At 31.3% G+C, this 24,214-nt stretch overlaps 3 protein-coding genes across 6 annotated transcripts; 2 read left to right on the top strand and 1 right to left on the bottom strand.

Annotated features, from left to right (window-relative positions):
- The first annotated feature begins 851 nt into the window (after window positions 1-851).
- LOC131614478 (uncharacterized) lies at window positions 852-8,286 on the top strand. Its single transcript, XM_058886054.1, has 3 exons — window positions 852-1,073; window positions 7,138-7,201; window positions 8,210-8,286. The coding sequence occupies exons 1-3, from the start codon at window positions 852-854 to the stop codon at window positions 8,284-8,286; spliced, it is 363 nt and encodes a 120-aa protein (XP_058742037.1).
- Window positions 8,287-10,695: 2,409 nt separating this feature from the next.
- Window positions 10,696-19,797, top strand: LOC131609694 (serine carboxypeptidase-like 20). Of its 4 annotated transcripts, none has more exons than XM_058881476.1 (16): window positions 10,696-10,819; window positions 11,001-11,095; window positions 15,763-15,909; window positions 16,001-16,152; window positions 16,772-16,848; window positions 17,105-17,227; window positions 17,340-17,442; window positions 17,540-17,577; window positions 17,980-18,081; window positions 18,183-18,269; window positions 18,456-18,695; window positions 18,788-18,853; window positions 18,951-19,066; window positions 19,168-19,281; window positions 19,399-19,444; window positions 19,561-19,797. In XM_058881476.1, the coding sequence occupies exons 3-16, from the start codon at window positions 15,779-15,781 to the stop codon at window positions 19,642-19,644; spliced, it is 1,479 nt and encodes a 492-aa protein (XP_058737459.1). In that variant the 5' UTR covers window positions 10,696-10,819; window positions 11,001-11,095; window positions 15,763-15,778; the 3' UTR covers window positions 19,645-19,797. The 4 variants fall into 4 exon arrangements, with proteins under 4 accessions (XP_058737459.1, XP_058737456.1, XP_058737458.1 ...); XM_058881473.1 differs by having other exon boundaries at window positions 10,697-10,819; window positions 15,771-15,909; XM_058881474.1 differs by lacking the exon at window positions 10,696-10,819 and adding an exon at window positions 10,871-10,889 and having other exon boundaries at window positions 15,771-15,909.
- Window positions 19,798-22,030: 2,233 nt separating this feature from the next.
- Window positions 22,031-22,567, bottom strand: LOC131614479 (uncharacterized). Its single transcript, XM_058886055.1, has one exon. It carries the CDS (start codon window positions 22,565-22,567, stop codon window positions 22,031-22,033), a length of 537 nt encoding a protein of 178 aa, XP_058742038.1.
- Window positions 22,568-24,214: the final 1,647 nt, after the last annotated feature.

Below are 24,214 nucleotides of genomic sequence, written 5' to 3' on the forward strand. Positions count from 1 at the left end.
ATGATTACTCTGTGTGATTGTATGATATATTTAGGGTTAGAAAAGGGGTGTTACATTAGTGGTATCAGAGCATGGTCGACCAGTTGGTCAGAGTCGTTAATGTCTTTAATTCGTTGTATTAGATTTGTGTATCTGACACGATCGATACTGTTTTGTTTGTTTTGGGTTGTTGGTTGTCGTAGGACGATGGTGGCTGGAAGGAATGATGATGCCATTGCTGATGCATTGAGGATGTTGGCTGGATCTCTTGGCCAAATGCCTCAAGCTAATGCTGGAAATCAGAATGGTGATGATGATGAGTACCGTGCTTTAGGGAAGTTCCAGAGGAACAATCCTCCTATCTTTGAGGGTGAGCATGAACCGGATAAAGCTCAAGCTTGGTTGAAGGCGATTGAGAAGATTTTTCGAGTCATGAATTGTACCGATGCTCAGAAAGTGCAGTTTGGTACTCACATGCTGGAAAAGGAAGCTGAGGATTGGTGGGGCAATATGACTCAAAGATTTGATGAGGAAGGTATTCAAGTTACTTGGGATCGTTTCCGCGATGCATTTTTGGAAAACTATTTTCCGGAAGATTGCCGTGGAAAGAAGAAGTGGAATTCCTTGAGTTGAAGCAAGGAAATGGTACCGTGGCGGAGTATTCTGCTAGATTTCAAGAGCTTATCAAGTATTGTCCTCATTACAATACTATGAATGCGGAGAGGTCAAAGTGTTTGAAGTTTGTCAATGGTTTGAGACCGGATATCAAGAAGGCGATTGGTTATCAACAGATTACCCGTTTTGCTGAGTTGATCAATAAGAGTCGGATTTATGATGAGGATAGTAGGGAGAGTGCTTCTCACTACAAGGCGATGAATGATAAGAAAGGTCAATTCCGTGGAAAACCATACGACAATAAGAAGAAAGCTGGTTTTGGAGGAAAGCCAAGTGGGGGAGGATCTAGTGCTCCGATTATGTGTTTTAAATGTGGAGTTGAGGGACATCGTGCTATTAATTGTCCCAAAGTCGAGGTAACATGTTTCAAGTGTGGCAAGAGTGGTCACAAAGCAAACGAGTGTAGAGGTGGTTCGAAGGTGACTTGCTACAATTGTGGAGAGCAAGGTCACATTAGCACCAAATGTGATAAGCCAAAGAAGGAACAAGCGAAAGGGAAAGTGTTTGCATTGTCTGGTGCGGAGGCTTCTACCGATGATAGGCTAATCCAAGGTACGTGCTTCATTAATGGTACACCTTTGATTGCTATTATTGATACCGGTGCGACACATTCTTTCATTTCTTTGGATTGTGCTAGGAGATTGAACCTTGTGTTATCGGATATGCGTAGGAGTATGGTTATTGATACACCTGCTATGGGTTCTGTTTCTACTTCTTTTGTGTGTTTGAATTGTTCTTTGAGTATTTTTGGTAGAAATTTTGGGATTGATTTGGTCTGTCTTCCGTTAGAGCAACTTGATGTGATTTTGGGTATGAATTGGTTAGAATTTAATCGTGTGTATATCAACTGTTTTGATAAGACTATCATTTTTCCTGAGATTGGTGTTAAGGAAGATTTGTTTTTGTCTGCGAAGCAAGTTGGTGAATCTGTTCAAGATGGGGCTGAATTGTTTATGTTATTGGCAACCTTAGATGTGCATGAGAAGAGAACTATTAAGGAATTTCCAATAGTTTGTGATTTTGCGGAGGTATTCCCTGAGGATGTAAGTGATTTACCGCCTGAACGTGAAGTTGAGTTTTCGATTGATTTAGTTCCTGGAACTAGTCCTGTATCGATGGCTCCATATAGGATGTCTGCTTCTGAGTTGAAAGAGTTGAAGAGTCAACTTGAGGATTTGTTGGAGAAGAAGTTTATTCGTCCTAGTGTATCGCCATGGGGTGCACCTGTTTTGTTGGTTAAGAAGAAGGAAGGTTCTATGAGGCTTTGTGTTGATTATAGGCAATTGAACAAAGTGACAATTAAGAACAAGTATCCACTTCCAAGGATTGATGATTTGATGGATCAGTTGGTTGAAGCTTGTGTGTTTAGCAAGATTGATTTGAGGTCTGGGTATCATCAGATTCGTGTGAAGGCGGAGGATATTCAGAAGACTGCTTTTAGGACGAGGTATGGTCACTATGAGTATTCTGTTATGCCGTTTGGTGTGACCAATGCACCTGGTGTATTCATGGAGTATATGAATAGGATTTTTCATGATTATCTGGATAAGTTTGTGGTTGTGTTCATTGACGATATTTTGATCTACTCCAAGGATGAAGATGATCATGCTGAGCATTTGAGGATTGTGTTATCGGTGTTGAAGGAGAAAAGGTTGTTTGCTAAGCTTTCGAAGTGTGAATTTTGGTTAAAGGAAGTGAGTTTTCTTGGCCATGTGATCTCTAGTGGAGGTATTTCTGTTGACCCGTCGAAGATTGAAGCTATATCTCAATGGGAAGCTCCTAAGTCTGTTTCTGAGATTAGAAGTTTTCTTGGTTTGGCTGGTTATTATAGGAAGTTCATTGAAGGATTTTCTAAGTTATCTTTGCCATTGACGTTGTTGACTAGGAAAGGACAAGCTTTCATTTGGACTTCGCAATGTGAATCGAATTTTCAAGAGCTTAAGAGAAGATTGACTTCTGCTCCTATTTTGATTTTGCCAGATCCGTTTGAACCGTTTGTGGTGTATTGTGATGCTTCATTGTTGGGTTTGGAAGGCGTTTTGATGCAAAAAGGGCAAGTGGTAGCTTATGCTTCAAGGCAACTTAAAGTTCATGAGAGGAATTATCCGACACATGATTTAGAGTTGGCCGCCGTTGTGTTTGTGTTGAAACTTTGGAGACATTATTTGTTTGGATCAAGGTTTGACGTTTTCAGTGATCACAAGAGTTTAAAGTATTTGTTTGATCAGAAAGAGTTGAATATGAGGCAACGAAGATGGTTGGAATTCTTGAAGGATTATGACTTTAGTTTGAACTACCATCCTGGAAAAGCGAATGTTGTAGCCGATGCATTGAGTAGGAAATCATTGCATATGTCTATGTTGATGATTCGAGAATTGGAATTGTTGGAACAATTTAGAGATTTGAGTTTGGTTTGTGAAACGACGTCTTCATGTGTTAATCTTGGTATGTTGAAGCTTACTAGTGATATTTTGGATGAGATTAGAGAAGGCCAGAAATCGGATTTAAAATTGGTTGACATTATTACATTGATTAACCAAGGTAAAGGTGGTGATTTTCGGATTGACGAGAATGGCATTGTGAGATGTCGTGATCGAGTTTGAATTCCGGATGTTATGGATTTGAGAAAGAGAATTCTTGAGGAAGGGCATAGAAGTGGTTTGAGTATTCATCCCGGTGCTACTAAAATGTATCAAGACTTGACGAAAATGTTTTGGTGGCAAGGTATGAAGAAGGATATAGCGGAGTTTGTTTATTCGTGTTTGACCTGTCAAAAGTCAAAGATTGAACATCAAAAGCCGTCTGGTTTGATGCAACCGTTATCTATTCCCGAGTGGAAGTGGGATAGTATCTCTATGGATTTTGTTTCGGGTTTGCCAAGGACATTGAGTAATTGCGAGGCAATTTGGGTCGTTGTAGATAGATTGATGAAATGTGCTCATTTTATTCTGATGAGGATGGACTATTCGATGGAAAGACTTGCTAAGTTATACATTGAGAAGATTGTGTGTTTACATGGTATTCCGTCAAGTATCGTTTCGGATAGAGATCCAAGGTTCACTTCTAGATTTTGGGAGGGTTTGCAAAGTGCTTTGGGTACGAAGTTGCGTTTGAGTTCGGCGTATCATCCGCAAACTGATGGTCAATCGGAGAGAACTATTCAGTCGCTTGAAGATCTTTTGAGGTCTTGTGTTTTGGAACAAGGAGGAAATTGGGATAGTTTCTTACCTTTGGTTGAGTTTACGTATAACAATAGTTTCCATTCGAGTATTGGAATGGCACCTTTTGAGGCTCTTTATGATAGAAGGTGTAGGACTCCTTTGTGTTGGTATGAATCGGGGGAGAGTGTTGTGGTTGGACCCGAGTTAATTCAAGAGACTACGGATAAGATTAAGATGATTCAAGAGAAGATGAAGGCTTCTCAAAGTCGTCAGAAGAGTTATCATGATAAGAGGAGGAAGGCTCTTGAGTTTGAGAAGGATGATCATGTGTTTCTTCGAGTTACGCCAATAACGGGTGTTGGTAGAGCATTGAAGTCGCGTAAGTTGACGCCGTGTTTCATTGGTCCTTATCAGATTTCGGAGAGGGTAGGTGAAGTGGCATATCAGATTGCATTGCCACCGTCTCTTTCTAATCTTCACGATGTTTTCCATGTGTCTCAATTGAGGAGGTATATTGCGGATCCATCGCATGTTGTTCAATTAGATGATGTTCAAGTGAGGGATAATTTGACGGTTGATACATCACCTATGCGAATTGAAGATCGAGAGGTGAAGAAGCTTCGTGGTAAGGAGATTGCTTTGGTGAAAGTGATATGGGGTGGAGTGGCCGATGGTAATATCACTTGGGAACTCGAGGATAAGATGAAGGAATCTTTTAAGTGGGGGAGAGTTGTAACATCCTATTTTTATTAGATTTAATTAATTAGGATTATTTGATAATTGATAATTGTTTATGTGTTTTATTTAATTATTGTTTGCGCGATAATTATTTAATTGGGTGACAATATGTTATTTAGCTAATTAATAAATGGTAGAATTTTATTTGAAATTAGTTAAATGGGCTTAGTTGAGTGAGAAAGAGTATTAGGTGGGTTAAGCCCAATGAGATAATGAGAGTTAGGAGAGAAATTTATGAGTTAACCTAAATTAGATAGAAAGATAGAAAGAAAAGTAGAGAAGAGAAAAGAGGCAAAAGAGTAGAAGAGAGAAGAGGAGAGGATTGTAGATTCTTGAAGTTAGAAGGAGAAATTCAAGAGGTAAGGGTTTGAATACAAATTCTTGTAGAATCTATGATTGGGTAATGTTGTATGTGTTAAAACATGGGATTTCACTTAGGGTATTTTCATAATCCATGAGATTTGTGTTGTTTGATGTTGTTTATGCTTGAAATGGGTAGAAATAACATGTAATTCATGATTCTTCACTTGATTCTATGGGTGGGTTTTGATTTATAACATGTTGGATGAAAAGAATGTAAAAACCTAACTTTGGGATTTGGGTGAAATTTATGGATTTGCATGATTAATGAAACTTTGATGAATCTAAGGATACATATGGGTTATGTGTATATTATGTATGTGAAATTCGTGTGCAAATAATGAACTGAACTGTGAATTGAGTAATGAAATGAAAAAGAGGGAACTGTGCTGAGTTTACACAGAAAATTCATTTTTCGCTGTGTTCGCGACGCGAACGAGAGGTGGCGGCGCAAACTGAATGAATTCTGAAATGATTTGGTTCTGCCTTGTACTTCGGGGCGCGCACATGTGGATGCGGCGCGAACTGAATGCATTTTTGAGATACCTTGTTTCTGTCTGTTACTTCGCGGCGCGACCAAGGGTTGGCGGCGCGAACTATATTCAAAAATATTTTCTTGTTTGTTTAAGACTTGGCTTGCATACCTATTACTTCTGTATGTTCGATATGTGTTATTAATTGATTAAATAACATGTGTGAGGTGTAATTGAATGTATTATGTAATGGAATGCTAAATGATAATTGTGTTAGGATTGGATTGAATTGCATGTTGTGTAATGTTGTGCAAGGTTGGAAAGATGTGATTGTGTAGTTTAAGAGATAGAGATATCGTCTTAAATGCATGAGTCTTGTTTTGCTGCACACGTACACAAGCATGAGTCTTTGAAAGTGGCAATGTTGGGTAATCTCGCAAAGGTTATTTACTTGTCCCAAACCTAACGAGTACGGGGTTTGAAAGCTTAACGAGTATGGGGCTTTGAGGTGGTTATCTAGTCTAGAGAGAATGACAATCGGCATGACCGGAAATGATAATGGAGGGATCCACATGCATATCGCATAGAGTCACACTTGAGTCGCACGTGTCGGTGTGAAATGTTGTTATGTGTGATTATGTGGTATGAATGTGTGGATGCGAATTTGATTGATATGCATGTATGTGGAATGATGAATCATTTTATATGAATTAGAGAATGTGATGAGAATGAGATATATGTGATTAATACATATTTGATGTGAAATGTGAAATATATATGTATGAGTGATATATGTGTATATATGTAAATTGGCAATATATGAGGTTGTGAACTAATTGTGATGATTAATTGAGTTGAACATGTTAACTTTATATTGGAGATAAATACATGTTTTGTGAAGAGTGATGAATTCTCGAAATGTATGCTTACTTATGTTGCATTTCCCATTGTTATATTTTCTATTTAGAATTTGAATTCTCACCCTTTTGTTTGAATGTTATCCTTCGTTGATAACGTGCAGGTTCCGACGAGTAGTAGCTTGTCCGAGGATTTAGCCGAGGAGCTCCTGAGTTTGTTATTGGATTAGGTAGCGAGTCATATGCTCTGATCATGTAACACTTGGGGGGATTTTATTTAGACTTATGCTTATGTTTGGATATTGCTATTTCCTATGTTTTGTTGGATATTCAGATGTATTTGTTTGAGATTCCGGATATGTTGTTTGAGGCTATGTGGCCAAGATTGTGGATTTAAATGTTAATTCGATATTGGTAGATGAATATAGTATGGGATATATTCATTGAAATTTTAATAGCAATTCTATTGTTTTCCGCAAGCGTTTATGCATAATGTATGAAAGCATGAGATTTACATTGTGTTACAAATATGATCTTTGCATATTAAGAATGTTGGATGTTTTGCTTTAGGTTTTCATTGTGATGAAAATAACATGTGACTCGCTTTTCCTTATGCATGATTACTCTGTGTGATTGTATGATATATTTAGGGTTAGAAAAGGGGTGTTACACTGAAGGCTAAAAAGACTCCTTCCAAGGCAATCCCTACTCCTACCAAGACAAAGAAGACACCCAATAAGAAGAAGAAATATGTGGTTGTTAGTAAGAAATCAATAAGGAAGAAATGGAATATTGCTAATTATAGGAGATTGGCTCTTGAAAAAAGAACATTATGTTGAACCATTGAAGTATAGTGAAATTATGAAGTCTCTTAGTTATGCTCAATTTGTGAAGGCAGCGTTGAATGTTGGATCTGGTTATCCTAAGTGCATAAAGGAGTTTGTGGTTAAGAATGATGGTATTACTCCTGATTTTCTCTATTTCAGTTGCAAGCTATTTATTGGATTTTTTTAAATTAAAATATGAGAAAATCTCCAATCTCTATTACAGATGATTTAAAGTGTAGGTTCACTTTTTGCAAGAAATTTGTTCTGAATCCTTTCCTTGAGAAGTTGGAATTGTGATTTATATCAAGTAAAAAATTTATTTGATTTATTAAAGATGCAGAAGTCTTCTATGAGTACAAATGTCAAGGCAAATGTTACAACATTTGTGCGCGTCATATGGTCTCTTTGTTGCACTGGTTTAGCATGAATTTGTGTTTGATTGTGTTTAATTCCAAAACAAAGTTGTTGCTATCTTTTATAAATTGTTGTTTAGATTTGTTTGAAAGATTCCATAAGCTTAAATATATTTATATGGAGATCAAAACAAGTCAAATCTTTCTGGTGGATGTTGTTGCAAAATAAATCAAAACATAATCCAATTTAAAGCTGCATAAAAATCGTATATGCTATTATCAAATCTTATGCCCAATGGAGAAAATCCCATTTGATATATTGCTATTTAAGGAGACTCAAACCTAACGTTTGAAGTGTGCGCAATAATTGAAGATCATTGTGTTAGGGTTTCTATTTTGAGTCTTTGTTTGTGTTGTTATTTGTGCACCTCCCTAAGCGCCAGATTTTCATATATAAAGGCTTAAAGATTGGTTTGTTAATTGAGTTGTAATTCACCGTTGTTTAATATGTTTATTGTATCAACCACTAGGGTTAATGATTGAGAGAAATTGAGAGGGGTGGGGGAGCCTGGACGAAGTTTCACGATTAGTATTAGGAAAATGGCCTTGAATTAGGAGAGTTCATAGTAAGTTCATTTGTCTTTCTGACTATTGATAATGGAATAGTTCTATGGGGAGTCATGAATACTAAGACACAATTAGTATTAGGGAAAAGTCATTAAACAAGGGGTTGTGCATATAAGACTATTTATACTAATACTATTGATAATGGTTTTCCTTTCTTAGGTTGGAAGCCCCCAGACGTAGGCGACGTTGCACTAAACTGGGTTGCCACTTCCTTTGTATTCTTTATTGCTTTATGATTTAATTCATAGTCTTTGTTTTTTCTAGTATATGGTGTCCTAAACATCGTGTATAACACATGTCCTGCGAAGAATCTATCATCTGTTATAAACTTGTTGAACATGTTGTCCAAAACATAGTGTCTGGCATCTATCCCCATAAGAATAGAATTTCATCATTCCTATCAAATTAGTACTAAATATGAAGGGAATTAAATATACTTTTCAATTTCCAAATCAGAATATGTAATGGATTTTCCAATTAAAAGTTATGCCCAATTTCATGTCAGGTATGTCATACAAACTCTAAATTTCAACATCATAATATTGAACAACAACATTCTAATCAAATGCTTAATAAATACTAAACTAATATTCTGGAGATTTCTAAAGAATTGGCCTATTTTCTCTAATTAACCATCTAACTAATTGCACTATTACTTCAACCTCATAATCAAGTTCTAAAGAAAATCACCACTTATTCAAAAGAGTTGTCCCAAGTTCCCTACGTTCAATCTCGGCCTTAAACATTCTCCAAATTCATCGTTTTAGTTTTAAAATTCTAGAGACAACTCACATTAGCTTCAAGCATACAAATGAGCGCAATAAAAGACAACCAAAACTCAAATTCTTGTATACTCGTAGGATGTCTCGGTCAAAAAGGAATGAAAGAGTGAGGAAAATTTGTTTTGCTTACCTCTTGTAGTATAATTGGTCATAACTTTCAAATTTGTTAGAAACTCACACATGCAATTGAAGAAGATGAAGTTCACGAGTTTACGTTTTCAATTTTTTTTTATTTTAGGATTTGGTTAAAATTGAGGAAAATAGGATGAACTAAAAAATATAGCATTATTCTTCCTATTGAATTGCTTTTGGTGATTAATTCATGATTTGAAGTGAATTTGACAGAAGGAATTGACGGTTTAGGGTTTGGATGAAAATGGTGGATGAGAGAGTTTAAGGTTTGGTGGGAGAGAATGAGAAGAAAGAGGAATTTTTGCTATTTTTTTTTAATTCTTGGCTTAAGTCATTTTCTAAGAAAATGTACCAATTTTCTCTTACCACTTAACATTAACTACACTTATTCCACTTCTACCAATTATCACAATTTAATTTATAATTTTACTATTAATTTCATTTCAAATATTACACTTGACATAAAGCGATTCCCAATTGTAACAGCTATGACTAGTGAAAGCGTCACATTAGAAACTGCATCCACTTTTTTGCGCTCTTGAAACCCTAACATAGGTGTGTCTTCTTTCCGCTTCTTAGATACCATATGCAATCTTGAAGAGTATTGCAATGAATGCCTTTCATTCTCCTCTTACTTGCTAAATGATCCACCATTGATTCGACAAACGCCAAGGTAAGAAAATGATTTCGAAGCTGACATATTTGTGGTGACTTCACCAGGTGAAATTAGACAGCATCGTCTTCTTCAAAGCGAGATCGCGATAACGATCAATGACTTTGAGACGAGAAGTTGATTGTGGAAATTCGTGAGAATCAGAAGTCAAATTTCTATAGATTGTGCCACTATTCTATAGTGCAACTAGAAATATCTATAAATTAGATGGACTTAGTTTTAAAGTGGCAGAGTGAACTTTCAATACAACGAAACGAGAGTAGACCTGTGAGGTTAGTTCTCAAATACTCTAGTCAATGAATGAGCGAGAAAATAGTTTAAGTGTATACGTCAGAGAGGATTTATAATGGCACGTGCACAAGTTTATATAGTGTGAACAATTAGAATCATCATCGTGTGATTTGACGTCTCACATTAGGGACCGCACTATTATATTTGACGGCGGTGAACGCTTCGAGTCACTAATATCTTAACGTGCACATTATTGAAGATAACCTTATCATGACTAGGCTTTACTTTCATTGAGTATGTGGTCGATCCAAAACAATAATGACTAATAAATACAAATTACTTGATTCCATCAATTTATTTATATAATTATTTAAAAGAAAATGCAAGTTGCATTTAGTATGAACGTGACCGAATTCTAATTAGAGATAAATGGAGAAAAATAGAATAAGGTCAAAATTAGAATGTTGATAACTTATTCTCAAACAAAACTATAAAATGAGAAGTCATTGTTTGTTTGTGCGATTGTATTTTAGTAAAAAGAAAACAACAAGTCACAATTGAAAGGTTGTAGACAAGGGCTTCTCTCAAGCCCATTTCAAATTTGGACACATTGGGTCCATTAACTTTTTGTGCAACACAAACAAAACTTCGAATAATTCAAGTCCCCAATGGCAATTAATCTCATTTACAATTTATAGACTAACTTATCTATTTAACCATTTTTCAAAAAATACAAGTTGCATTTAGTACGAAACGTGGCCGACTTCTAATTAAAGATAAACCAGCAAAAATAGTATGAGGTCGAAATTAGAATGCTGAAAATTTATTCTCAAATACAAAACTAAAAAATGAAAAATCATTGTTTGTATATGCGATTGTATTTTAGTGACAAGTCACAATTGATTCCACAACTTCCCCAGCCACGTAAATCAAAATTTTTCCACTATTTAGGTAAATTGTTGTTCACTTTACACTATTACGGTAAATCACCCTAGTTTTGTTCCTATCACCTATAGCATTGGTATATCCGTCGCTATTTCTTTTCTCTTTTTGTTCTGTTTTCTTAGCCAAATCCGTGAAGTCTCTTATTTTTCTTGTTCTTGTTATTGTTATAAAACCGTTTTTCTCTCAGACTCAGCCATTTCATTTTCACTTTCGGAATTCCGCCGTCGCTCGAAACGCCGCATCGCTCAATCGCCGCCGCATCGTTCTCCATTACAAACACCTGTAAGTATCTATCAATTCCCTAATTCTCTGGTTTGATAAATTGTTAGAATTAAGTGCTTTTTTAAGTAATCATGCTTCTTAAACTACTAATCTTCTAATTAGTTGGAATTAATTATATTAATTAAATAATGTTTAGTCGTTAATGTTGCTGCTTAATTTATGGGGGCAAGGTAAGGGTATATATGGGGATAAGGTTTTTTGTGCTTCGAACTGAAGCGTGTGAGTCCAAAAAAAAAAAAGAAGAAGAGAAAAAGCAACTGAAGCGTGCGCTTGTTGTAGGGGTGCCCCACACTTAACAATTTTCTTCTTCTTAATCATCCTATTTTCTATAGAAAAAGGAATAACTTTTATAAATGTGATTTTTTTGAATTAATGTAACTTTTTATTTTGGGATAGAAGGAACTATCTGCAGGACTAATTTTAATTATAATATTATTTTCAATTTGATTTTGACAAAAAATTATTAACTATTTAAATTATATTAATTAGTTTAGCTTTTATAACTAAATATAATAACACTTGGAAAAAACTACTATTGTCGTTTGTTTTTAATTTTCATAAATAATTTTTTATTTTTAAATTAAATTTATTTGTAGGCTGTTCTCATTTTTTTTTTGAAATACTAATTTTTTGTTAAAAATAAAATAAAATAAATTTAATAAATAGAAGAACAAAAATACAATTTTTGTGTCTATACTTTTCAAACATATTAATAAAAAAATTATTTTAACATGCCTATGGATAGGTTTCAACTTATGATATGAAGCATACTAGTATATACCCCTTTTTTTTTTTATTATAAGTCGCAATTTATATTTAAATATAAATTTATTATTTCAAAAAGTAATTAATGATATTTTTCTATAATATTTTTATATATTTATTATTACTATTTTTTAATTATGTAAAATTTTCTTTTATATTTAATTAATAAAAAATAATTTTATAATTTTTCATTTTCATATAATAATAATAATAATAATAATAATAATAATAATAATAATAATTTTTAATATATTTTAAAAATTTAAAACAATTTAAAATAGAAAACGGAATAGAATAAAAAATAGTTTTTTTATAGAGAATCTAGAACAAACATGGTCATAATATAATAGTCAGATTTGGAAAATAGGACAGCGGAAAGTACTAGATGATATTGGATAGCAACTTCAATTCAACATATGGGTGGTGGAGGGTGACGAAAGGAGACAAATTCACTAAAACACAAACATGTTAGGTTGATGAGAAAGTTATAAAAGAAGTATTTTGTAAAAGGTATATAATATTCAAGGAGTTTAATGTGTAAAATAATTTGATACTTTCAATCACTAGAAATTAATTATTTTCCATGTCATATTTATAATTCAAATTTTACATTAAGATATAATCGAATACATGATGATGATTGGTTGACAATATAAAATGTATATTTTCTTTTCTCATGTTTAAATCACAAAATTATGTAAAAAAATTATCCTTACAATTTCTAAAATTAATAATATTAATTAATATTTTTTCATTTATGACTTTAAAACTCAAATTTAACCTAACATTTTGTTTTTAAATAAAACTTATTAATCACTAAAACTTAATCAATTTATTAGTAGTCCTTATTAAACTTTGTAGTATATTCCATTATTCCACTAAAGAAACAAATGGATGGTCCCCTACTAGAACAACCGTGGTCTGAGTGTACAATCAACTAAATGTGATTGGCCATGATGTAGTCAATTAGTAAAACAATAGCCAACCAAATACTTTGTCTTTGTTTGATTTTTGAGTTAAGTGCTCTTAGTTAATTAGTTCAATATCATACTTATAAGTATTCAGAAAAATCCAAATCTCAAACTCTAAAGTGAGGATGTTTATATATGATTTTATTTATCATATGGTTTACACCATCTACCAGATTTATTCACACCAATAATTCAATAGTATATATATATATATATATATATATATATATATATATATATATATATATATATATATATATATATATATATATATATATATATATATATATATAGGAGCATATCAAGTGAGAGCATTTTTAAATGAGAGATGAGAGGAAGAAATATCAATAATTGGATTCATCAAAAGAGATAAATTAATAGCCTCATTAATGTATTAATATTCTCTCTTGATGAATCCAATGGTTGATATTTCTTCTTCTCATCTCTCATTAAAAAAAAATGCTCTCAATGCTCCCATATAATGAATTTTGTATGAACAAGTTATCTACAAAAGGTTGATTTTGGTTAGACAACTTATCTTCTTAGCCAGCTTTTATGTTTTGTTTGGATAGAAAAAAAGTGTAAAGAATATATGTGAAAAGAAATAAAGTGAATAAAAAGAGTAGAATTTAAAACAATTTATAAGTTGTTTGATATGGCATAATAGGATAAAAAAGAGTTTAAATTCAGGACAAGATTTCCAAACTAGAATATTATAGAAGAAATAAATCTTTGCTAAAAAAATTAAATTAATGTTCATATTTGTATAATTTATTTCAAATTTTAATTTTAAGTGTCGTATATTTTTTAATATTAAATAAAAATTTAATCAATTTATTTAAATTATATATGACTTTTAATCTCAAGACACTCAATTCAATACGCTTAGAAAGATGGTTGCAAATTGACCGCCAACACCATTTTTAATAATAAATTTTTGAACATATATTATGTAATTTTTATATATTATAATTAGATTTCATTTTTTATATATGTTTAATTATATTTTATTAGGATAATTTAGGATATTACTTTTTTATTCCCTTTTTTTTTTGGGTTTCTTAGCTAATTTTTACTATTAATAATAATATTTTAAATAAAAATATATGATAGAATAAAATAATATAATTCACTTATCATAAAACTAAAATTAGAATGAATCAAAACACCATTAGTATAATATAGAAAAAAAAATATGTATCGAGTGTAAAGTATTTTTATTCTGTCAACCAATCACAAACGTGTATTTTATCAAATCATATTTTTAATTTTAAAATATTATTATAACATTGTTGAATGTTATAATTCTATTAGATAATGATGTCAAATTAATTTACATTGATAATGAATGATGGTGTAAAGCTAATTTAGATTAATCCACTACTTTTAATCTCTATAATATACACATTAAATCATTTGTTTAGTAACTATCATTAAATTTACTATTAACTATTAAAATTAAACTTCTACATCTTACACATGCTAGCACTACCTACACTTATATATATAGTGTGTTTATTTAAAAATAAAATAAAATTCAATGTACACTTGAGATGATGGTAGTTTAGTGAGAGTTTAATTTTTTAGTTATAAGATAAAATTTAAAGTTAAAATTCTTTAAAAAAACAATACAATAGTTATAAGTATTATTTTAATTAATAAAAATTTGTTTGTTCGGCAATTACTTTTAATTTAATAAAGATTGTATTAACTTAATTAATAAAAAAATATTACTTTTAATTTAATAAAGATTGTATTAACTTAATTAATAAAAAAATATTTCTTCTTAATGACTTTTTATTTTGTAAAAGCACACTTTTAAGTTTAAACATTCAAGTAGTATCATATTAGTAGTAGGAGCTTGACTAAATACAGTAATTTCTAAAATATGATTCAATTCTCACTTTTCTTTTAGCCAAAAATAGAAGATATCACTTATCAGAATTGTAAAATGACGTATAATGTCATTATTATTAGTTGTAATTTCTATTTATTTTTTCTGCTATATTTATGAATTTAGACCAAATGTTTCGCATTATACATTCTCTATTAAATACCAGCTCTATCCCAAGATGAATATGAATATCCTATTTTTAAAATAAGAAAATATGAACGAGTATTCTTGGATACTTTTTAAGTGATTAAAGTGATAAGTTATTTTTAAAAGTATTTGTATTTGGTGCCTTGAAATATATTGAAAATTTAAATATTAATTTTTATAAAAAATATTTTTTTTATTTAATATACTTAAAAAGTGTTCTAGAACACTTGTTAACATCATCCTTTAAAATAAAGTCATTCTAACTTGTGTCATAAAACATAAGTCAAGGAAAATGTAAAAGAAAATAGACTAAAAAAAATGTTTGTATTGAAAAAAACAAAACAAAACTTAAACTTTTGAAAAAGTTTATGCACAATTTACGGAAAAAAATTTACAGACTTAATTTAGCACTTCCTTTAAAAATTTATTTTTAAATAAATGATATTTTAAAATTTTAATTTAATATTATTTGTTTTTCTTCTTATTAATAATTTATTAAAATTAATATTTTTCTCTTTGTTTTGTGGAAGTGGTGTCAAATACAATAATACTTTGTAAAAGTACTATTTTTTTTTAATTTATATAATTTTTTAAATTTATATAAAACGTTCAAATAAAATATTTATTTTAAGACAAAAAAAAAAAACCGAAACAAACACACATTCAACATTTTTGTATAGTTGTATTATTGTATACATAGTTTGAGTATTTATGAAGATATTTTAGTAACAAGTTTATAATGTAAAAGTAACGTTATGATGTAATTTTATAACGTGACTACATACAAGTATCAATTAATATCATGTGTTGTGTATGTATATAAATACTCTGTATGTGGTTCCTCTCTTCATTTCACTTATTGTATTTATACATCTTCAAAACACTTTGAGATTTGCAGAGTCAGAAATGGACAAGAAATTTCTAGTACCACTCTGCATTCTTTTGATGCTTCTCTCTGTTAAAGCTGCTCCTCGAAGATCTCTCGTCACACATCTTCCTGGTTATTCTGGCAATTTCCTCTCCCACCATTACTCAGGGTATGTTAATGTAACACATTACTATATTTTAATTTCATGAATCAATTTTGAATTTTACTCAATTAATTAATTAATTAAATTTTGATTTTAGATATGTAAGTATTGATGGAAATGCTGAGACTGGAAAGAACATGTTCTACTACTTTGTTAGTTCAGAAAGAAATCCCAGAAAAGATCCTGTTGTTCTATGGTTGAATGGTGGACCTGGTTGTTCTAGCTTTGATGGGTTTGTTTATGAACATGGTATGTTATACTTTTAATATTTATTTAGTATATGTCACTCTCATTAAAATTTATTAATTCCTCAACTGCCCCCTGTATGGGCGGGGCACACATATAATAGTGGTCACTAATTGACCTAATTACTATCCTTGTTGGATTCATGGTCCTAAGCAATATTTGAATTTCAAACATCTTTTTTCACTTTTAACATCTCCTATTCATGCTTGATCTTGACATTTTTGTCTTGATCATGTTTATCAATGGGTTTAAAGCTCTAACTTGATACCTGAGTGCAGTGCGTGTTTTTCTCAAAATCTCAGATTCAAATTTTACTGAGTGTTAGTAGTTTTTATACAAATTTTGTCTATACAAAACAAAACTCTGGTTATTAAATTGGTCACGCAAGTGGACGGCGGAATTGATCACACTAATTAGTCGGTCCTGGTGCTAGGGCCAGATTTCGAGTTTTTTTAAAAAAACTCAAAGAAGTTACATGAATCATGCAAATTTGATGTCATCCTAGGTTGTAAAACATTGGAAAAATGTCGGTTTTCACATCAATTTTACAATGCATACATAGAAAAGATAAAATTTAATGTTGATCGTTATTTATGTGATTGTGAAATATGGATGTATGCAGGACCATTCAATTTCAAGGCTGCAGAATCAAAAGAGAACCTGCCCACTTTGCATGACAATCCTTACAGCTGGTCTAAGGTTAACAACACGTGACACCCCTAAAATAAATAATGCTTTATTTGCATCTAATTATTATGCATTGGAAAAAGTTATTTCTTTTGACCAAATATAGATAGATTGAAAAAAAATTACTCACTCTTTCAATATTGGATTAGTTAATTAAATTGAAATCAATGCCAAAGCTACCTAAACATTTTCAATATAAAATTAGTTTATTTTACAATAATAATATTAATTTTTCAAAATATGATAATATTTTTTTAAAATATTTCAGGTTTCCAACGTTTTATATTTGGATTCACCAACTGGTGTTGGGTTCTCTTACTCAAAGAACATAAGCAAATATTCAACTGGGGACCTACAAACAGCTTCGGATACTCATGCTTTCCTCTTAAAAGTACTTCCAACAACAGATCCAATCATTAACATTTTAAATTATATTTAACACTTTAATTAATCTTCATTATTAATTATATACATAATGTATTTTTTTCCATTTTTCTTGGCAGTGGTTTGAACAATTTCCAGAATTCCAGGCTAATCCATTTTATATTTCTGGAGAGTCTTATGCTGGAATTTATGTACCCACTCTAGCTTTTGAAATTGCTAAAGGTAACAATTTTAATTGGGATAAGATTAGATTAGTGTTTATTTTATTTATGATGTGAAGTTAATTGTAACATAAAATATTTTGTGTATGCCATGCCAGGAATCCAAAGTGGAACAAAGCCAGTGATCAATTTGAAGGTATGACACAATTTTAAAGTATTGCTCAGATAATTATCATAATTTTTTTTAAAATTTATTGAATAATAGATGTATCTGATTTATATATTACTAAAATATATAGATTACTTATTTAATTAATTTAAAAATTGAATTTTTGCTTATAGTGTATAATATTAAACAAACTGTAGCAAATAGTTCATTCCAAAAAATAAACTAGATACATAAGTTATTCAAGTTATTTAAAAATTGAATTTCTGCTTATAGTGTATAAACAAACTGTAGCAAATAGTTCATTCCAAAAAATAAACAAACTGTTGCAAATACAGTATTGCCTTAAATTATTTTGGAATTTACTACTTACCACTTAAAAATATTAACCTTTTCTTAATTATGTTTGACTATTCTTTCTTTGATGTGTAGGGTTACTTGGTAGGAAATGGTGTCACGGACCCAAAATTTGACAACAATGCTTTTATCCCATTTGTGCATGGGATGGGCCTCATATCAGACACTATCTATGAGGTGTGTTCAACAAAAAAACTAATTGCTAAATACACCTACCTTCTTTGACATAGTACTATTTTTATAACTTTAATTAACTTTTAAAATTTTATAATTTGCAGAATGTACATGCTTCTTGCAAAGAAAACTACTACAATTCTGATTCTCAGAGTGATCAATGTGCTAAGAGCATGGAAATAGTTAGTAAGGTGAGATATTCATACATGGCACAATGCAAGAGTTTTTTTTTGCTTATTATTATTATTATTATTATTATTATTATTATTATTATTATTATTATTATTATTATTATTATTATTATTATTATTATTATTATTATTATTATTATTATTATAAATAATATTGATGAATGTTATATGGTGTATGTATATCAGGCTATTCAAGGGCTTAATGTGTACAATATATTAGAACCATGCCACCATGAACCAGAAGTTGCAACAAACTTAAGTTCTAATTTACCATTGAGTTTCCAAAATTTAGGGTTAACAGAGAGACCTCTCCCAGTAAGAAAGAGGATGTTTGGTAGAGCTTGGCCTTTCAGAGCACCAGTTAGAGATGGTCCTGTTACATTATGGCCTCAATTATTAGCCAACACCAAACACGTCCCTTGCGTCGTAAGTTTTTTCATCACTGTGGTCTAATTTATAATTTCTTTTATAGATTTATTGAATAATCGATGTGTATATATTTGATCCGGCTAAATCAGAGTGATGAAGTAGCAACATCGTGGCTAAACAACCCTGCGGTCAGGAAAGCCATTCATGTTGACGTGGTAAGTAATCACCAATATTAGTATTCTAATTAGATGCAATAATCTACTAATTAATTTATTAATTGAGGCCTAATTAGTTTATTATTATTAAGCACAGGCAAGTGGTACGTGGGAATTATGTACTGATAGGATAAGTTTCGATCATGATGCTGGAAGCATGATTCCTTACCATAAAAATCTAACAAAATTGGGCTATCGAGCACTTATTTACAGGTATATAAAAAATATATATGAATTACACATATTAAAATTTAACATCATGCATTATTTGGATCTTGAAAATTAATATATGGTGCATTAATAATTAATGACAGTGGTGACCATGATATGTGTGTACCATTTACTGGAAGTGAAGCTTGGACAAGTTCTTTGGGATACAGAACTGTGGATGAATGGAGATCATGGATCTCTAATGACCAAGTTGCTGGGTACATTAATTCATTTTTCTCTCAATATTTCAATATTTTTCAATAATTTTGTTCATAAAGTTTTACAATTTTGGTGGCACAAGAAAATGAATTGAATAATAAAATCATTTGATGCAGGTTCTTACAATCTTACGAGCACAACCTTACCTTCCTCACAGTGAAGGTTAGTCATAAAATAATTTTTATCACATTATGTCAACCAATTAGTTTTTTTTAATATATGCAATTAAAACTAATTCTTTTTTAGTACTAATGATATTTATATTGATAATGATGCAGGGGGCTGGGCACACCGTACCGGAATATAAGCCAAAGGAGGCACTCGATTTTTACAGCCGTTGGTTGGATGGAAAATTCATTTAATTGTAAAAATGGACCAACCAAAATTATAATATATTACAATAAACATATTATATATTTGAACAAAATTGCAAAGTGATTAAATTTTGTGATTTACCCTTGCATTAAATCATATGCTAAGGGATTAATATATATTAGTGAGTTTATTTTATTTCATATCTCAATCTTAGGTTTTGAACGTAATATAGAAGTGATACTGAAACTCAAATATAACTAAGGAGAAAAGAAATACTCAGCTTAAAGCCTTATATTTAAAGGAAGAAATACTCCGTTTATTTTAAGCCTTGCTTACTCTTGGACCAACATACATTTGAACAAAAAGAATTACTCCTCACCATTATAAATTATAATACACTTGTGAAAAAAATTAGGGAATAAGTTGTTTTATATTAACAATGTAATATTAATACATTTTTTTCTATTAGGTAACATTGATAATATTTTTCTTTAAGTATGAAGTGTTTGCGGGTCGGTTTGATTCAATTTCGAGAGAATTTGATGTACGAATCGATTAAAAATATATGGATTGGATACACACAGTTTTGCTATAAAGTTCAAACCAAACCAAACCAAAAAATAATGAATTGGTCTGGATTGAATTGATCGGATACATTAGACACAAATGTGCACAAATATTTTTTAAAAATATCTAATTTGCATCAACAATTTTTTTATAATAATATGAAATATCTAATTTTTTTCGTTTCTCCAAATATGTTGTGAATGTCAAACATGGTGTTTCATTTTCTTCTTCTTGAAGTTGAATATCTTAAACTAGTTTCCATTATTATGATGATATAAATTATATGATTTAACTATGATTTGTTTGTTTTGTCAAAAAAAAAAAAACTATGATTTGTTTGAATAGACGGACTCGTGGGTAGAATTTTAGAAATTCAATGCCCCCTAACCAATTTACATTGGATTACATTGGTTTGGTTCAATTTTTGCCTAAATTTAAAATTAAAAAAACTCAACTCAAACACATTGATTTGGTTTGGATTTCGGTTTGGTTTGAATTTTCCCGAACCAATAAACACCCATATCTATAAGTAAGACTATAATGAAAGTAGATCTCTTGTAAGTAACATCATTGAACTTAATCCAATCGCCATATAAACTATACCAAAGAACTCGGTTGATCACAATCTCATAATTAACCATTTTTCTACACGCGTTGAAAGCTTTTTCAAATCTATATGTACTAATAAAATAGTATGAAGAGATTCAAACCCTACAAGAAAGAGGGTAAAAACAAATAATGTTTTTATAATTGAGCAGTTCAAATGGGTTAGCCTAAAATGTGCGATAAAACATAGGGGTTAGCTCTAGGGGTTACTTATCCCACCCTATATGATGCTTACACAACATAGTGGAAAATTACATCTGTCTCTAGAATTCGGAGATGCATCTTCGGACATACCTTTTTTACACACTTCTCAATGAAAATTGATAAAACATCCTTATTTTGTTTAAAAAAATATGTCTGGAGATGCATATCCGTATTCATCCTTCATTTAATATTCAAAGAGGTTTTTGGAGATGCATCTCCAAAATATCATCTGTTAGGTCAAACCAGAAACTATATTAGAATGTTGGAAAAATAACATAAATAAACATGAAAATACTCAACATTACATTTCATTACAAACAAGTGGTTCAGGACGTTGCAACATCCTTAAAATATCTTTAGACGCTCTTGCAATCGCCACATCCTCTTCAATCAGACCCTTTATTAAGTAACGATAAAATGTAGTCCACATAACTTTTAAATTCCCATCCTCATTGTTGAGTAACAATAAGGTGTGTCCGAAGATGAATCTTCGGTCCCACCAAAAACACTATTTATACAAAACTAGTGTATTATACAGTGAAGAATTTAGAAACAGAAAAATTGTGCAAAAAAATACCCCTAAATTATATAACATTATGGACAACATTGCATGCAAAAAAGGAGTTACATTGTTCTATACAAACTAAAAAGTATCAAAACACGTGTCACTACCTAAATTTATATCTAATGGTGGTTCCTTCTTTGACATTTCCTTATTTGATTCTTTCTCAATGTCGCTCAATTTGGTGAATTCTTCCATCCTTTCCAGAAAGTGATTTGGCCAAGTTTCAGCATCTTGTATGAAATGTGTCGTCCACTCCGATGATGTCTTTGGTATAGGACATCCCAGTTTCAATTATACCTGAACAAAATGTTGTGTTTTTGAAAGTCACCCAATACACATTATGCGTTCAAAGGAATTTTGAGGTGGCCTACTCTGAAGTGGAAAAAATGCTTTAGAGAAATCGTATCTTGTAATATCAATACACACCGTATCATAAGTACTTGCTATTATATGTCCCATTTCAGGGAAACACATCCATTTATCAAATGGTGTCAGACCACTATATTTAATGTCATATCCGGAACAAGTTCATTCTTCTCAGGAAAAAGGCGACATACAAATAGATGAACGATTAGCTTATCATATGAGGCATGATTACATATATTGGAAACCACATTAAATTTCCACGTACCATTCGACTTACGATATCCGTGCAATTTAAATGAAAACTCACATTTTCTCGATCCAGTGTCATCACGTTTCAACTTTCTAATCGGCGGTTGATATGTACCATTTCTTTCGCATTTCATTGTTACAAATGTTTGTCTTTTATCTAAACCATTTTTCGACCTTCCAACACCAAATCCTAATCTCCCGGCCTCCAAGCAGGCCCATTGTAGCACATGTTCACGAACCATAAGCTCTTGTTTATTTGTAAATTGTTCACGAACATCTACCTCGATAACAACCAGTCTAGCACCCATTTTGACATCATTCAGTTTGACATCATCTTTAACATCGTCATTCACTTCATCCAGTTTAACATCCATCATCATAGTGACTTTGAGAAACGTATTCGGGTGCACCATATCTAACACCAACACTAACAGAAAACAAATTAAAAAATTATCACGAACATCCAGAGATGTAACTCTGAATCACATGAAACTTAGTCTGAATATGTATCTCGGACTCAATGTTCATATTTTTAACTCAAAAAATACATTAATGCAAGGAATGTAAGATGAAATGAATGAAATTCACCTTAAATTCCAGCTTCTTTTGCCTTCTTTGGTGTGATAAAAGTACAATAATAATATTTTGGTGTTGAAAATTTGATTGAGAATGGAAGATTTTTTTAAGAGTTCTGAGAGTAAACTTTCTTTTCAATATGAAGAATAAGAACATGCAAGGTGGTCTTTTATCCAATTTCCCACTAGACATTTTTGGAGATGCATCTCTAGAAACATTAGTGAGTTGTTAAATAAATCATCTCAATGAATAAAAACACCATAAATAAGTACAAATAGTGTTACGGAGTTGTATCTCCAGATACACCCCAAATATATTACGGAGATGCATCTTGGAAGTAAATTTTGACAAAAATGGGGTGACTGACTGAGATACTATGAACAATGTGATTTTTGGGTGCGTCTGAAGATGTATCACTGGACGGAGGAAATATATTTTCGAGTTTTCAGAGGTGTGAGTCATATCCTATAGGGTGGGATGAACATTTTCCAAAATTAGAGTTTGAATTTTGTAAAGGCTTATTTAACCAAATCTTGAAAAATTTGTTACTCGGTAGGGCTAGCTCGTATGGGCCACAAGTAGCCCGTTGGACCCATATACCTAATATTTTTAAAAGTTGTACTAATATTTATGTTGTTTCATTCAATAATCACATTAAATTATCACACTTCACTAAATTTTATCTCTTATATTATATTCACGTTAACATTTAATTATTTAACGTTTCACCTTAAAACTTGTATTTTATTAATTTGTGTTATGTTGGATATTTGTGTGTTATTTTGAACAATTTAAACTTGTATTGTAGTTAAAAATATGTTAGATTATTTTAAAATAATAATATAGTACATAAAAATGTATTATTTTTGGAATCAAAGCATTATATTTCTCACTATCCAAAAAACAGTTGAGTACAAACTGGTCACTAGGATCCAGGCACCTAGAACACTAGATTAAGCATATTTACTAACATGTATGCTAAGATTTCTATGTATACTACATATCACTTTGATATTATGGATGATCCTATCAGTCACTCTAGGTTCCATAGGTTTTCGAGAGAATATCATCTCATTCCTTCCACGCCAAATCTCATAAATTGTCTTTGCTAAAGCCATCTTCAATATTTGTCATGTAAACCTTTCTTCTTGGTTTCTTTAGTAACTCAAACCACTTCTTTAGTCTAATCATTGGGGCATCTAGTAATCTTCAGCCACTTGAGAACTTTCTGCCATATGTTGTTTGGTTTCCTGCACTAAAAAAATGCTTCATGGTCTCATCTTGATCACAAAAACAACATTTTCGATCCATGATGATACCAAACTTTGTCAACCTACCTTTTGTAGTTAGTTTCTCCATAAGTGTCATCCACAAAATGTAGGTAGCTCTAGGCCTATCATGGTTATTAAACAAGATTCTCTTCCAATCAACTTGCATACTGTCTCCCCGCATGTTTTGTATATAATCTCAGTTTTGTATAATCT

Source organism: Vicia villosa, linkage group LG6 (assembly GCF_029867415.1).
Source record: "Vicia villosa cultivar HV-30 ecotype Madison, WI linkage group LG6, Vvil1.0, whole genome shotgun sequence".
Classification (NCBI taxonomy): Eukaryota; Viridiplantae; Streptophyta; class Magnoliopsida; order Fabales; family Fabaceae; genus Vicia; species Vicia villosa.